Source organism: Pongo abelii, chromosome 1, assembly GCF_028885655.2.
Source record: "Pongo abelii isolate AG06213 chromosome 1, NHGRI_mPonAbe1-v2.0_pri, whole genome shotgun sequence".
NCBI classification, from domain to species: Eukaryota; Metazoa; Chordata; class Mammalia; order Primates; family Hominidae; genus Pongo; species Pongo abelii.
Genome location: NC_071985.2, coordinates 179,483,876 through 179,499,083, shown reverse-complemented (window position 1 = coordinate 179,499,083; position 15,208 = coordinate 179,483,876). Strand labels below are relative to the sequence as shown.

The 15,208-nt window shown below is 49.3% G+C and overlaps 1 protein-coding gene across 3 annotated transcripts in view; it reads right to left on the bottom strand.

Moving 5' to 3' along the window:
* Positions 1 to 14,231, bottom strand: part of GLIS1 (GLIS family zinc finger 1) — a 250,425-nt gene extending 236,194 nt beyond the window's left edge. For 2 of the 3 annotated variants that reach the window (XM_063712355.1, XM_063712356.1), the window contains exons 1-2: positions 14,147 to 14,228; positions 12,851 to 13,148 (exon numbers count right to left, since the gene is read on the bottom strand). In XM_063712355.1, the coding sequence (XP_063568425.1) occupies positions 12,851 to 13,106 (256 nt within the window). In that variant the 5' untranslated portion in view covers positions 13,107 to 13,148; positions 14,147 to 14,228. Of the gene's footprint in view, positions 1 to 12,850; positions 13,149 to 14,146 lie in introns of all 3 variants that reach the window. The other variant, XM_024256330.3, reaches the window with a different exon arrangement.
* Positions 14,232 to 15,208: the final 977 nt, after the last annotated feature.

The following is a 15,208-nucleotide window of genomic DNA, read 5'->3' as shown; positions in this document are numbered from 1 at the left end:
GCTGCTCAGCCAACATCAAGCAATGGGAATTTAGTTGTCTCCACCCCAGCAAACAGCTCTTCAGTATTCTGAGTGCACAGCAGCCAGAGCCATGGAGAGAGCGGGAACGGGAAGAGTGGGGAGGGAGAGGTATGAGGCTGGGACAGGAGACACCCTGCAGACTTGCTGAAAGAGGAAAGCTGTTGGCCTGTATTGCCTGAGACAATGAGTAGGTATTCACTCCAAGAAGAAAGCTTAAGCCACCAGAATCGGCAACAGGTGCAAGAAAAGGGCTGCCCGAAGCAGTCTTCAAGCCCAGGATTTAACACTCTGTGTCCACCAGTGTCCTGTAGAGGGCTGGTCTGCAAACTCAAGTTCTGCCCTGTCCTCAGAGTTCCCAATTGTTAGCCACCAAGAGAGCCCTTTTCCACCCTACCTCACTGATTCTCACGCTACCCTAGCCAGGGGAGTGAGCACCTATTTCCATTCTATAACTCAGCAGACCAAGGCTCGATGAGATTGTCTGAGGTCATGAGGCTGAGACTGGCTGGAGAACTGAAGTCTGCCTGGGACAGACAGCAAATGATAAGGTGCTGATGCCTCACAGAGGCCTGGAAACCCGGCCAGCCTGAAGGGGGAACCTGCAAACACCCACCCTTCAGGCTGCGAGCTCTGAGGAGGCAAGGGCTCCATCTGTTGGTTCTCCATGGTGTCCTAGGGCAGAACCCAACACTGGGAGCCCAGCGGGCATCGGATAAATATGGATGAGCCAACCAACCACCAGCCAAACACAGGTACAGCCATTCCAGTTTTCAGGCTAACTCTACATACTTCATCCCATCTGCCCCTAACAATTGGCCAGACAGGGTTCATTCTCACATTTTAAAATGGGGAACTGAGGCTCAAAAATTGAGAGCCAATCTGAGTTGCTGTACTGAAAATCTGCTTCAAGAACTTCCCAAGAAGCCCCGCCTTGACTGGAGAGGGGCAGATTCATCCTGTCAGGGTCCTGTGTTCTTTCTATTCTTTGCTCCATCCTCTATCAGCAAGTCAGAGATGCGTCCATGACATACGCTGCTTCCAAGAAGCCCACAGTTTCATGGGGAAGGGAAAAATGAACGCAAGCATCTGGAACACCTGACTCATGAGAGATAAATGACAAACAGCAGTCAGACAATGAAGGAGGGACAGGTTAATTCTGGCTGGAGGAGGAAGCTTTTTGACTGTGATGAGTGGGTAACATTGGACCCAAGGCCTTGATGGAAGGTCCAATAGGTGGCAAGGTGTGGAGAAGGGGTGGGTGGGCTGGCAGCTAACACCTACCAGCTCTAGAACTCCGGGCACATCATGTAGCTTCTCCAGGCCTGAGCTTTCTCATCTGCAAAATAAGGATGCTAACACCCACTGCACAAGGAGCGAATGTAGAAAGAATTAAATGGCCTCATGGGATGTCTACTCACAGCAAGACTCAACAGATGGAAGCCACTACATTACTGCAGGGCCAGGCAGGCATGGGGATGTGGGGAACAGGGTAGTCCGGGCATCTTAGGTTTTAAGAGGAAGAATCAAGGTAATTCCTCTGGATATTGGAGTCTGACAGCAACTCCCAGCCCAATAAACCAGGGAAGAGGTGGGGGTGTGCCTCCACATCCACTCCACAGACAACCCTCATCCTACTGGACACCACAGGTTGAGCAAGCATCTTGGACTGACCCAGGGACAGGACCTGTCAGAGAGATGCACCGAGGCAGCCCACACCCTCCTCCCTCCCCAACCTCCCCCAGCCCTAGGGGAAACCACCATGCCCACCAGCCAGACCTGCATCCTCCATCTCTGCAGCTCAAGCCTCAGTTTGACCCCAAAGTCCTTATTCTTGTAATTACACCAAAAAAAGAATTAAAAAGCAGAGTCTGGGAATAAAGTACTATAGTGCAGAGGAGAAACAACATCAGACAGAGTCAGGCCTAGGACCTAGCCCAGCTCTCCACTCACAAAGACCAACAACCACAGCTCATCTCTGGGACACATCTGCTGTGCACTACCCCCGGGGCTATGTGTTCCACAGACACTCCTCTTAATCCCCCTAGCAACCCATGAGACAGGAACTATCTCCACTTTTTGAATGAGGAAGACTGAGGCTCAGAGTTCAACGAACTTGCCTAAGGCCTAGCAGGTGATGTAGTCAGGATCCAAACTCAGTTCTGACTCTAAAAGCCATGTGGCCACCTTTGCATAAGTAACATGGCCTCTCTGAACCTTAGTCTTCCCATCTACCCAAAGGGGGCTTGAATGAATAATATGATTTCTGGAAAGCTTTACAGTTTACAAAGCCCAAAATGGTGTCCAGAGAAGGGCCATGAGCCCAATACATCCCCCAGGGGCTCTAAGCCTGTCCTGGAGTGGAGATCTTGGGTGTGGACACTAATCACCACCCCAGCAGGGTCACCAAGAGCTACCATCCTCTGGCTCCCAGCTCTCAATTCCAACATTTGGTCTAGGGTTCCTCTTCATCTTAGAGAAATCTGGGTGAGACGTGTAGCAACCACTCGTAGCTGCTCTTTAAGCCACAAGATGAGACGCATGTCACAGTACTTGGGTCTTTGTCTAAAAGGGAGGATGAGCATGTGACAAAAAGCACCAATCCTGGCCAAGAGGCCAATGAATGGCCAGTCACTGCAGGACAGTCGTCAGGCCCCAAGCTCCTCCACCTGGCCCCTGGCCTGGCAGCTCCAAAGGCTTGCAACCAAAGAGCCTGCAAGCCCTGAAGCCAACCCTTCCCAGAGGGAGGGGAGAGGGAGGCCCAGCTGGGTGAGGAGACTCCCTCAGGGTCACTAGCAATCAAGGGGCAGACCTTATTTTGAAGAGCCCCAAGACAGTGTTGGAAAAAGAACATGATGGTATCTGCATGTGAGAACTCATGTAGCATTTACTGGCATCTCAGCACCATAAGACAGGGCAAGAAAAAAAAAGAATTTACTGGCATCTCACATGTGTTGAGAGCTTACCATATGTTCAACCTTGCAGGAAAAACAAGAACATCAAACACAGCTCCTCCTTTACAGGCTACAGGCTTCTTGAGACTGGGCTGTACTTCATTCCCAAACTTCCTGGACACTCACTTGGAGCCAGCCCTGTACTGGCCATACGGGGTTCAAGGATAATGACACTCTGCCCCTGTCTTCAAGGACGCATAAGTAAATAGGAAATTGCCATAGAGTATGAGCAGGGCTATGGCAAAAAGAAGGGTACTAAGAAAGGGAAGACTTTGAAGAGGAGGTGGCATTTGAGATGGGTCTTAAAGAATCAGTAGGGTCAATCTGGTGGAATGGAAGGGAGGGAAAGCCCTTCCTAGAGGTTCTGTTTACCATTTACATGGTAGTCCTAACAATAATAATTATTATAATCCCAAGATTAATTGAGCATTTACCATGTGCCAGTCTGTTTTTTAAGCACTTATACATGTGTTAACACATTGCACCCTTACAACAGCCTTTGGAGATCATTACTATTATTATCCTCATGTCACAGATAAAAAAATGGAGACCCAAAAACCTCCCTAACTTGCCAAGGTCCCCAAGTTAGTACACAGAGCCAGGATTCGAACCTAGTGGCCTGGTTCCACACCCATGCCCTCAATCAGCACCCTATACACTTCTTAAATACAAACTTCATGCCAGAATTTGTGCTGGACACAAGAATACAAAGATGAATCTTTGAATATTATCTATTTTCCCACTTGTTCCAAAAATGATTTATGGAAGCACAAAGATGAATAAAAAGAAGCCCACAGATTATAAGAAAAGAAGGACAGGTAAAGAGTAAATTCCAGGTCTGAGGCTGCATAAGGATAAGTCTGCTGCCACGAGCAGACATCAGCAAGAGATGGAACTGGCCTGGCACAAAGGCCTTGAATGCCAGATTGAAGGGCTCAGATTTTTTCCATTGGCCAGCTGGCTGTCAATCTACATGCCAAGTATAATTTCACAGATCTTTAAAGCATGTACCAAGAACTATCTGTAGGACAAACTGATGTCTCTACAGATGTGTGTAGATGCTGTCGTGATGGATAAAGTACATATCTACTTAAAAGAGCTCTTGAAATTAGCAGTTACCTAAACCTCATTAGGTATATTCTGCTTCAAGAGATACTAAAAGTATAGATGCTGTCACATGGACAGTGGAAAGATTTTTGTCCTTATATTTAGTACATTTGGATACCCCTGCTGTCAGGGATGGGAAGTAACGCAGAGGTTTTAAGCGAGAAGTTCTAAGGACTTGAGGTCTGGGATTTTTGCTCTGCATCCACCCGCGGACCCCTCCTCACCATGCCGCTCGATCTGTTTGAAATCATCCGTTTGAAGGCCCGAAGAAGAGCCCGCCCCAGCGAGAAGCCCTAGCACAGAGATATTCTCACAAAGAGCGCTCCGTAAGTACAAATGACTGTTTGATCAATCATTTGGCCTCAGCGTGGGATTTGGTTAGAATTAAAGCCATCTGGCTGGGGCGGGGGCGGGGGGGAACAGAGGGAGGAGACAAGCAGGCGGGAAAAAGACCCACCCTCCTCCCCCAAAAAGCATTGTTAAAATATAAAGGGGAAAAACAGTAAAGTTCCTGCTGTTATTTCAGCCTAAGCCACTTAATCCATCAGCACATAAAGCAACTTATTTTATGACCTTTTCCCTTTAAAAAATAAATCAGAAGACGATGCCTTGAATTCAGATATCTCTGAAGCACACTACTCATCCCTCCCAGTGAAATATCCTGTTTCATAAACCTTCTTCGAGATACTTGAAACTGCAGATCACTAAATGCCTTGCTTTAGGCATCTGACATTCCAGAGAATTAATATTTAAACTTATTATAGGAAAAAAGAATTGAGTTTGGTTGAAGCATGAAATATTTAATAGTGTCTCCAAATTAGAAACCCTATTTTGTTTCGCACTGGAAATGCCACAATATTACCTGGGCTTTGCACTCAAATAAGATAAAATGCAAAGGCAGTCTTGAGATTAAACACACAATTACAGCCGTTTTCTCCAGAGAGATGGGGAGTGAGACAGGTTTGGGGAGTGGAAGTGATTGAGTTTCATTTTTACGATACGCTTAAAATTATATTATCATTCTCTGCCTTGAGGGTTGGACTTGAGACTGCTGAAGCTACTTAACCACCGAAAACGGTGTCAAAATCAGTGACTCTGCGGAGGCCTATTCTCAGGCTCTTTAAATCGTCGTCTTGGAATGGGCCCACTGACGAGCAAAAAACTCTGTAACTTTCTCTGCTCGCTAGGACAAAAGTATTCAGTGGTTTAGGATAAAAATTAAGCTCCAATTGACACAGTGGATCCTGGCAGCCTCTGCCGGCACGTGTAATTTATTTACAGGGTTGGAAAGTCGGCAAAATACATCATCAACTCTTACACAAACGTCTACTAGGTATTAAATACCCAACCCTCTGAGAAGTAATTCATATAGTCCAGCAGCGTTCCAAAATAAACCCAATCTCCAGCCCTCTGGAGAGCTTAAAACAGCAAATGGGATCTGTATTTTTCAAGTCAGGTTTATAGTACTCCCTGGTTTCTTGCTAAAGCCTGATTTCTAGCAAACCTGTTATTTAAAAACAAAGGTAACATCTAAAAGAGTAATCTGGTTGCTAAAAAGACACAAATAGGAACAGGCTGGGCTGTATGGCAGGCAGGGCCATCCCTCGTACTTCATTCACTCCCCTTCAGACACAGCGGCACGTAGGCAGGCAAAAACGCCTCGGACCAGAACGGCTCCTGCAAGTCCATCTTCAGAATCAGTATGACTCCCTGAGAATGTACACATTCTCATGAACGCACGTGCAAGGCCACAGATGCAACCAGCCGTGGGACCTTTACCTTCCATAGGGGGTCATCTAGCTCATTCATCATTTGACACAAAAGACCCATTTCTCACAAGCAAACTCTCAAGTTCACTCTGATCCCCAGCCTGTTCTCCCTCCCAAGCCCTACTTCATCCCACCAAGTGTTTAACAAGAAATAATTGTTTAATAGATCCCTGAGCCAACATGCTCGGGGAAGCACGTATTCTACAACCAGGCATGGTGGGGATCTTGAGGAATTCTCATCCAACAGATGTCTTTCAAAGCCATAGCGGGGAGACTACGACCGGGACCTTGGCAAGGAATCTCCCCATATGGCAAGAAAGACTCAGACAGGGACTACTACCTGCAATAACCAGTCAGGAAGGGAGTTGCCACTGCTTCTGAGAAGCGGTCCCTCCTAGGGGCCCCCTCCATGGCCTCAGAGAGTCTTTTTCCAGACCCCAGATTCCTGAGGATCCTGAGTCACTGGGAACATTCTCCTTTCCCTAGTTCTGCAGGGGGAGAGGAGCAGTGCCCTACGGAGGCAGTGTCCCCTGTAAGTCGCACCTCAGCCTGTTGGCTGAGACTGAGAAGGAGGTGCTCTGGGATGTGGCTGTCTGGGCCCCCTGCAGCCTCCTGCTGCCTTCCTTCGGGCTTGGGGGACGCGCAGCTCTCTAGAGCCACATCCTCTCCTTCCCAGCCGCCTGGGTTTAAGAAGCTGGTCCTGGAGAGTGGTGTATTTTCAGAGGAAAGTACTGGCTCTGCTGTCAGACAGACCTGGGTTCAAATTCCAGGCTCTGCTGCTTACTACATGCACAACCTTGGACAAATCACTTTGCCTTTCCAAGCCTCAGTCCCCCCATCTTTAAAGTTAGAACAGTGCCTCCTTTCCTCCTAGGGCTGTTGGGCATAATTAAATGTGATCACGTCTCTAAAGCATTTCACCTGGCACAGAACAGCCGCTCACTAAAGGTTAGTTGACCTCCCTCTTCCCCATTCGTTCTGTGTTCATCTTTAGCAGTCGAGAGTTCAAGTGTATAACCTGGTCTGAGACAAAAGTGGCCTCTTCCTACACCCCAGATCCTTCCAAACCTTCCCAGCCCAGTTAGTGTGGAATCCTGGAGTATCAGCAGGCAGGGACTAATGGATCATCCAACTGAACTGCTCTCCATTTTACAGATGGGAAAACCAAGGCTCAAAGCACAGGGCATGGCCCACTTGCAAAGATGCTACACAATGGCTCATGTGTTAGCTCCAGGCAGGCCCAACCATAACCACCAAATAAATTCAGGCCATCCAGGAAATGTGTTATTCAGTTAACGGACTAAAGGTCTCTTCTCAGCGCATCTGACTCAAATGCTAACTTTAAAAACACAGCTCGTAATGCTGACACAATCCGCCTCGATCCACCGGAAACCTACTGAAGGAATAATCCTTTGGAGTTTAAGGGGAAAAAGGGAAAAAGAAGAAAACAGATGCTTTAAGTGACTTTCAACTCTGAGACCACTGGGTTAGGGTTGTATTCTCTCCACCCCCTACCCAGCCCAGCCTTCTGCTTTCTTTCAGTTTCTTATAAATATGGCTTTGGGAGACCAAAGTAGCCACAAAACTACTTTTCCCCCCTCTTTTCTGCTTTCCTTACTCAGTAACTCAGCTGTCAGTCCCTGGACTTTGCTTCCAATGCTGAAAGCTTTTTTTTTTTTTTTTCATTGTAAACTATTAATTTGGGCAGCGGCTGTTGATAAACAAGAAGTCCATTTTTAAACTGCTAGAATCATTAGCACAGTGAAGGCGAGCAGCACAAATATTTCAGGAGTTTGGTCTTTTTTCCTGGCCCTGGTATTACAGCTGTGCTTTTCACATAATGCAGTCCAAGTTTTCAAAGCCCACTGCAAACTTTGTTTCATTTCTTCTCCCCCTTGAACTGAATGTCTTTGTTTCTTTAAATATAAAAATAAACTACCCCCTACCAAAAGAAACCACACAATTCTCTAGGTCCAAAGTAATTGCAACTGAAATCTATATTAAAAAAAATTAACAAACCACACATTATAATTTAACTTTGAATATAACCGTATATGTAAGGTGAGGTTGCTGAAATACTACCATAGTGTGTTGAAAACAGAGAATTCTTTTCCAAGACAATTGAGAGAAGGAAGGGAAATTATCCTCAGCGATAGTCACTGGTCAACTTCCCAATAAAGTTTATTTGTTTGTCGTTTTTTCCCCTAATCCTATCCAAAACAGATTGAAAACCCTGTCCCAAACTTTAGTTTCTCCCCTCTTCCAGGATACTGGCCAAACTCTACAAAGTAAAACTGAAGAAAATAATGATAATTATGCAACATTCAGAACAAAGAACATAAGAATATATTTTTTTAAGTGATTCATTGTGCACTTATGCCTGTAATGGGATTTTAACGCACTGTAAAAATAAGTGTGCTGGCTCACTAAGCTTCTCACGCAAATGAAACGCAGGGAGATGAGTAACTCTGAGATGGGGTTCATTTTGTTTTTTGTTTTTTGTTTTTCAGAAAAAGAAGGATGAAGAAAAATCATAGCATATAAAGAAATTTACATTATTAAATCACAGACGGAGCAACATAGACTATCGATGTGATTCCACAGCTCTGAAGCTCTGCAGACCTCAGTCCAGCTAAGCACGCTACAGGTAAACTACTCAGAAACAACTAAGCCTAAATTAAATTACGATCTCACGTGATGGTCCCCTTGCCATTTTGCTCACAGAGTCCTAGCTTCTAGAAAGCTTAAGAGGCAGGAAGGGAAGAGGAATTCTAGCCGCCCGAGATTCTTAGGGAATCTTTGGGAATTATATTTCCGCTACATGTCTATAAATGATTTGTCGGATACATAACTCTTATGACTGTAGACGCAACATGTTCCTATCTCATTTTTTACCCACACACATACTTGTTTCTCTTTGTCTCACTGAGCCTGACATTTGGCCAGCAGGTTTTTCTCCCCCTTATTTGAAACTTCATGCACTGAAAAAATTTGGATCTGATTATTTCCGGATCGCAGGACCAGCACTTTAAAATGGATGAAATGCAAGCAAATTGCCCACCGGAGCCGGAGGGGGGAAATGCTTTAAAAGTCACTCATACCTTTCTATTAGGGATGCGCTAGCCTTTCCAAGGCCTCCCCAGAACATCACAGGAGCTTCTTATTCAGATGAAGAAATTCAACCAGGTGGTACCACCAAAACATCATGACTTACTGTCCACCGCCCCCACTCCGAGTCCATGCACACAATCTACAATTCCTTTTTTTTTTTTTTTTTTCAAGTTACAAGACTGACTGCTTTTTGGCATTTACAGCCATGATGGCTGTTTTTATAACGGCGGGGTTCACATTTGTCTTGATCAACCTCCTTTTTATTGCAAGGATGCATCCAGTCTCAGTACACAGTGAAAGGGCCCAGTGAGTCACTGTAAATTAAATAGTGACCTCATTATCTGGTTTGGTGTGGGAACAGCAACTCTGGACAAATGGAATCACGTGGTAAACTATAAAGTTTTCTAACTATGGCATAGATACTAGTTACCAATTCCCAAAGATGTGAGACAGTAGAAATACCAAAAGCAAAAGACATTTTTAAATTCTCTGGGAACGTTCAGAAGGCCTTCGTGTGAATGCCAGCTCTCGGCCGCCAACACACACATGTAGAAGGTACAAGTTGTGGAACCAGAATCAAATATTTGCAGCTGGAAGCTTGGAAACCGCCACCTACTGTCTGCAGCTTTCAGCAAATCCCTGAACCTTAATGTCTGCATCTATAAAATGGGAATCACATTAGTAACAGCCAGTATCTGCCCAGCCCTTTACAGACTTCTACAACTGCTCCCTCACAAGAGCCCCCAAGGCAGGCAGAGCCCAGCTGGCGTGAGGGTAGACAAGAGGATGTGTGGGAACACGCTCTGAACACTGTAAAGCACCGTGCACAGAGAACAAGCGTCATCAGGCCATCACCACAAAGCTGTCCGCCTGCAAAAAGCCCAGATGTTTACCTTCTTTCCTTGTCAGGACTTCTAAAAGCAGAGTGTTGGGTGTTTAATAATAGGAAAGAAAAATGCAGCATCTGGCAATTTGGCTTTTCCAGCTGTTTGGAATCTGGATAAACGGGACTTTGCCATAAACAGATCATGATTCTTATTGTAAATGATGACAACGTTAGTCCATGACGTCACACCATCCCAGTGCCTCCCGATTCCAGATCAAATACACAGGCCCCAAACATTTATGGATAAACTACTAGATTCAAGAACCCACTCTCTTCCTCTGCTTAGGGACTGTCTGAGGCAGGCAGCAGAGCATCTGAAACCTGACCCCAGGCTGAGCCATACTGTCTTCTCTCCGGTCACTGGGCAGCGGTAGCCACAAAAGACCCGAAGCTTGGCACCTCTCAGCCTCCCCTGGCTAGCACACCACAGTTAGCACCCTTCACATTCAGCATTTTAAAAAGGTAACCTTTCTTCCTTCTCACTCTGTCCCCTTTATCTCAAGTGTCACTGACCCTTGCATGGGCCCTGCACGAATTAATAAAAGTGCCTCCTTCTACCTTTTTAGCTTATAAGGCATTCTTACAACTCTTGTTTTATTTACCCTGCAAGGTAGGCATCATTACCTCTCATGCAAATGAAAACCCAGAGGTTGAGAATGTGAAACACGTTACAGTAGTAATCCTAAAAATAACCAGGCACTGAGGTGGCCCTTGCACACTCTTTATCACTAATGATCTCATCAGTCTTGCGAATTAAGTCTCAGGGTAAATTTACAAATGAACGAACCAAAGGCTCAGAAGAGTGAAATCGCTTCCCCCAAGTGCCACAGATCATAGATGGTGGGGTCTCACAATTCCCAGCACAGTCAATACATATTTTTCAATTAGTATTTCTGTCTGTTTCCAATAAGCCTGAGAACTTGGAGCTAGACACCAAATATTCAAAGAGTTACATGGTCTGGGACTATTTTGGTGGGAGTACGGGCAGCAAGAAGGTGCCGTTTCCTTGCAGTATTTTTAAGGATGCTGAAGAACTGGGGGAAAGCTGATTTTGTCTCGGGCCAGTTGGTGGCTGCACTGTGAGGAAAAGCTTGCCTACAGCAACACAGAGGCCAGCAGGGAAACCTCTCCAAGCCCAGGACCCTGAGCCTTCCCTTTCTTCCTAGGCCAGGTTAGGCCAGAGCTGTGGCTTCCCTAACCCCTGCCCTACACAAACCAAACACTTTCCCACCTTCAGGCCTCAGTTTCCTCACCCTTCAAATGAGTGGGATACATCCCACCACACCAGCCTCACTGCGAGGCTATGAAGTTGTGAAACCTCTTGGAAAAAAGCTTCACCAGAGAGACCAGCTTAAGGTACATAGAAAGAGGCTCTTCCTCCCATCCCTTTATTCTCCTCTGCCCTTTCCAAATGGAATCCTGACTTAAAGATCTTTTATTTTGGACATGTTTGGGGGTGTGCATAAAAATAACTAGGGTTAGGGGGAATGGAAGTAGGAAGATCGTACACAAAGCCCCCAGATGAAAGGTCTCACCATAGAGTGGAACAAAGATTATGTTCGGGAGAGCTGTTTGCTAGGTCTGCAGAGAACTCGATCTTCAGAGGACAGCCATGATTTTTTAAACACAGAACGTTGCAGGAGGGTATCTATTTAAGGGAGGATTGTGTATGGAGCGGGGCAAGCCAGGGAGCTCCCAGCAGCAAACATTACTCATGTCTCGCTGTGCAGCGCTCCTCTCTGGTAAAAGAGACCTCATATGTGTGTATTCCAGCAATAACACTCAGCAGGCATTTCCCGCCCCTCCCCACTGTATCTGTCCTTCTAAAATATTATCTCTATCCCTTGAAAAAGAGGCTGGCATCTAAAACAAGGAGATGAGAAATAGTTCTCTCTTACAAAGTCAAGAGTGTTTTCTTCAAAAAAGAAAAAAACTACTTATGTTTATTTCATTTTACTAATCCCTGAACCAGGGAGTTGGGTGTTTTTGATCCACAAGGAGCTCTCAACCCTAAAAGCAGGCTGCCTACCTCTTCTGAGTTGTGGGGCTGATGCTAGGAAGTGATGCCTATAATCATAAAACCCAAACTGTTTTTGTCTTCCTTGAGAATCATCTGGAATGAGAACCAAGAGGTTCCAAATGCAGACATAGTCAAACCCCAAAGCCTGGTTTCCCCTAAGGGGGGAAAAAAAGGGGAGGATGAGGATACAGCATCTTAACAATTTCTCCAATTCCTAGTTAATTATCTGTCAGCACGAAACTCATAAATAATGACTCAGTAATAATTAACTGTGATGAGAAGTGCATGTTCCTGAAAATCCCAGCACCATCTCTGACTTTGAGCCCATAAGCCATACTGGGACCTCCACCCTCCCGTGGCCAGCTTCACTGGGGGACGAAGGGACTTGCCAAGGAGCCTGTGACCCAAGACTAGGCTGCCGAAGCACCAAGTACAGAAAAGCCATGTTTAAGTGAGGATGTGACCAGGCTGGATTGCTGATGCAGGAAATTTTCCATCAGGAATCCAGAAATCATCTGGTTTAATTAATTCCTCACTTGACAGATGGGGAAACTGAGGTCCCAAAAGGAGAGGGGTCTTGCTAAAGGCCTCTGAGTTTTGTTAGTTAAGGAGATTGAAATACTTCAAACTATGCCTTGAGCTGCTCAGAAACAGATACCAATATATGCGTTGCTATTCGCCCTCATATACAATAAAAGTTTGACAAGTTTCTATGCAAGCTTTATCAGAAACATACAGAAGCAAAATTATGTAGGCTGAGAGCTTTCTATAAACACATTTCCCCAAACGGGGCTAATTGAGTTTAAATTAGATGCTTCGCAAAGCAGGCATACTTTCAGACTGACAAGCTAGTCCCAAACAATAAGAGAGAAACTGAGGAACTCCGAAGAAAGTTCCACCAAGCTCTCCCGAGCACGCGGTGGCGACGCCGGGCAGCCCGAATCTCCACAGGAGCCGCTAGGCACGTTGGCAGGGCCGAACTCACCCTTCCCGGCGGCGGCGGCGGCCTTGGATGGACCGTAGTCTCGGGGGCTCCGGGGCCGGAGGAGGTCGTGGGCGCGCGGTGGCGGCGCAGGCGGCCGGGCTAGCAGGTCCCGCGGGCCCCTGTCTCCGCAGCCGCCACCACTCACGGTGACCCTGAAGGCCATGTGCGCACCGAGGCTGGCGGGGCCGGGGCCGGGCGCACCAGGGGCCTCCTTAGGCCTCTTGTCCGAGTGTGCCTCAGCCACCTCGCAATGCATGGCGCCGGGGCGGGGCGCACGGCTGGGGGTCGCGCCGGGCTCCTGGGGAGGGGAGACAGCACAGCGAGTTAGAATGCGGAGAGCGGCCCCCGTCTTGTCCCGGGGCCGAGTTTGAGCAGGTCACTGCCCCTTCGGTGGATTCCGCGTCTTTAACATAGGTTAGCGCCACCACACCTAGCCCAATCAGAGGTCAAACCTACCTGATTCCACGCAAAAGCCCCCTCGCTCAGAAGAGGTTCGCCCTTCCCTGGTGTGGGGAGGACCCCAGGCCCCCGCGCCGCGGCGCATTACCGCGAAGTCCCACCCAAATCCGCCTCCACCGAAACCAGCCTCCTTTGCACGAATGGTGAAACTGAGGCCTGGAGCGGGTAGGGCGCCTGTTCCGCGTCCCCCAGTGGAACACGGAGCCGGCGGCAACGAGGATTCCCAGAGCAGGGCTCGGGCGAAGCCCCGGAGACGGCTCCGGGTGGGTCACGGGCTGCGCGCTTCGTCGACTCTCCGGGGCCGAGCTGCGCGCAGAAGCTGCGGACCCGAACCCAACGGCCCAGGGGAAACCCCCAGAGACTCACCCGCGACCACCCGAACCGGGAAAACAGGAGTCCCAAGCTGGGCGCTGAATCCTGCGACGCGAACCCATCACGCGCAGCCGGGACACCCACATTCCCATGCGCAGCGGAGGAATCGAGCCCGTCGCGCGCGCAAACCAGCACAGTGGGCAATGCCCACGCGGCCGCCGCCACACACCCGCACACCCGCCAAGGCACGCCCGGGGACGGACACGCCACCCACACTGCCGCTGGTCAGACGCTCGGCAGCGCACAACCACACAGTCCCACGCTCTCGCCACACGCGCGTGCGATGGGGGCCGCGCCGGAGCCTCCCTCAGCCCTTCCATCAGGGGCCCCCAAACTCTCCGTTCCCCTCCGCGCTCTCTGCGCCATCCCCAAGCTGCCGGGGTTCGAGCGTCGCCGGGACGCCAGCCTCGGATCTCGGGCCCCGCACCCGCCCCTCCCTCGGCCGCGGGCCGCGCCCCCTCTCACCTCGCAGCGGCAGCTGCAGATCGCTGGGCGCCCGGCTCGGCGCGCCTCCACTGGCGCCGCAGCCCCGGCAGCCGCCGCAGCCGCCGCCGCCGCCGCCGCGTCCTGCGGGGCGGTTCCCCGGGGGACGGGGGCGGGCCCGCGTCTGCCCAACAGCCGCTCCAGCCACTGGCTGGCCGCGGCTGCCCCGCTCAGGCCAATCGCGGCGCGAGGGCGGGGCATCCCCCCTGGGGGTCTGGGCGGGGCCCGACGCGGGGCTGAGCGGAGGGTTTGACAGGCGGCGGCCGGCTGGAGCCCCGCGCTGCCAGCTGTTCTCGGACGGCCGAGCGGGGCAGGACGGCGGGGCGGCGCCGCGGCGAGAGAGGCTGGGCCCTGGGGTCGGCGGAGTGCGCTGGGCGTGAGGAGCGCCGGGCTGAACCCGGCTCCCTGCCCGCCTCTCCACTAGCCCCGGGCAGGATCCTCCCTTCTCCCGGTCGGTTTTCCCCTCCGTCAGATGGGAACGGCGCTGTCTGCTAACGCGAAGCGGACAGATGCGAAAGTGCTTGAAAAGTTTTCTTGCAGAATCCAACCCTCTCACTGGAAAATTTGCAGAGATTTCACAGAGAGTGGGCAGCAAATTTGGGACCCAAACCCAGGCCTCTCAGCCCATTTTCTTACGTTTGTTTTTGTGTTTTCTGCCGGGAAGAGTCCAGGGTAAGGTCTCAAACTCTGAAGTTAAAGATAAAAAAATGGTGCCTGATCCCAACTAGGAAATATTCCAATTGAGTCTGGGGGAATAGACCCCCTGCGCTTAGGCTTTTAGCGAGCTCCCAGGAGATCCTTACAGATCTGGGGATTGAGACCCACTCTAGGGGTCTATTCTGTTGTCCTGCCTTCTGGGATTCCCCCACAGACAGCACGCAGTGTCTCAGGGGGCCCTGCCCAACGTGTAGGAAGAGCACGGGACAAAGAACAGTAAGGCTTCACAGCGCCTGGAGGCAATGGCTCAGTTCCCGCTCTGAGCCTGAGTCCTCCCATGTAAAATGGGAGTGTTTGCCTAGGCCTGGTCTACCTGCCATGCCTACC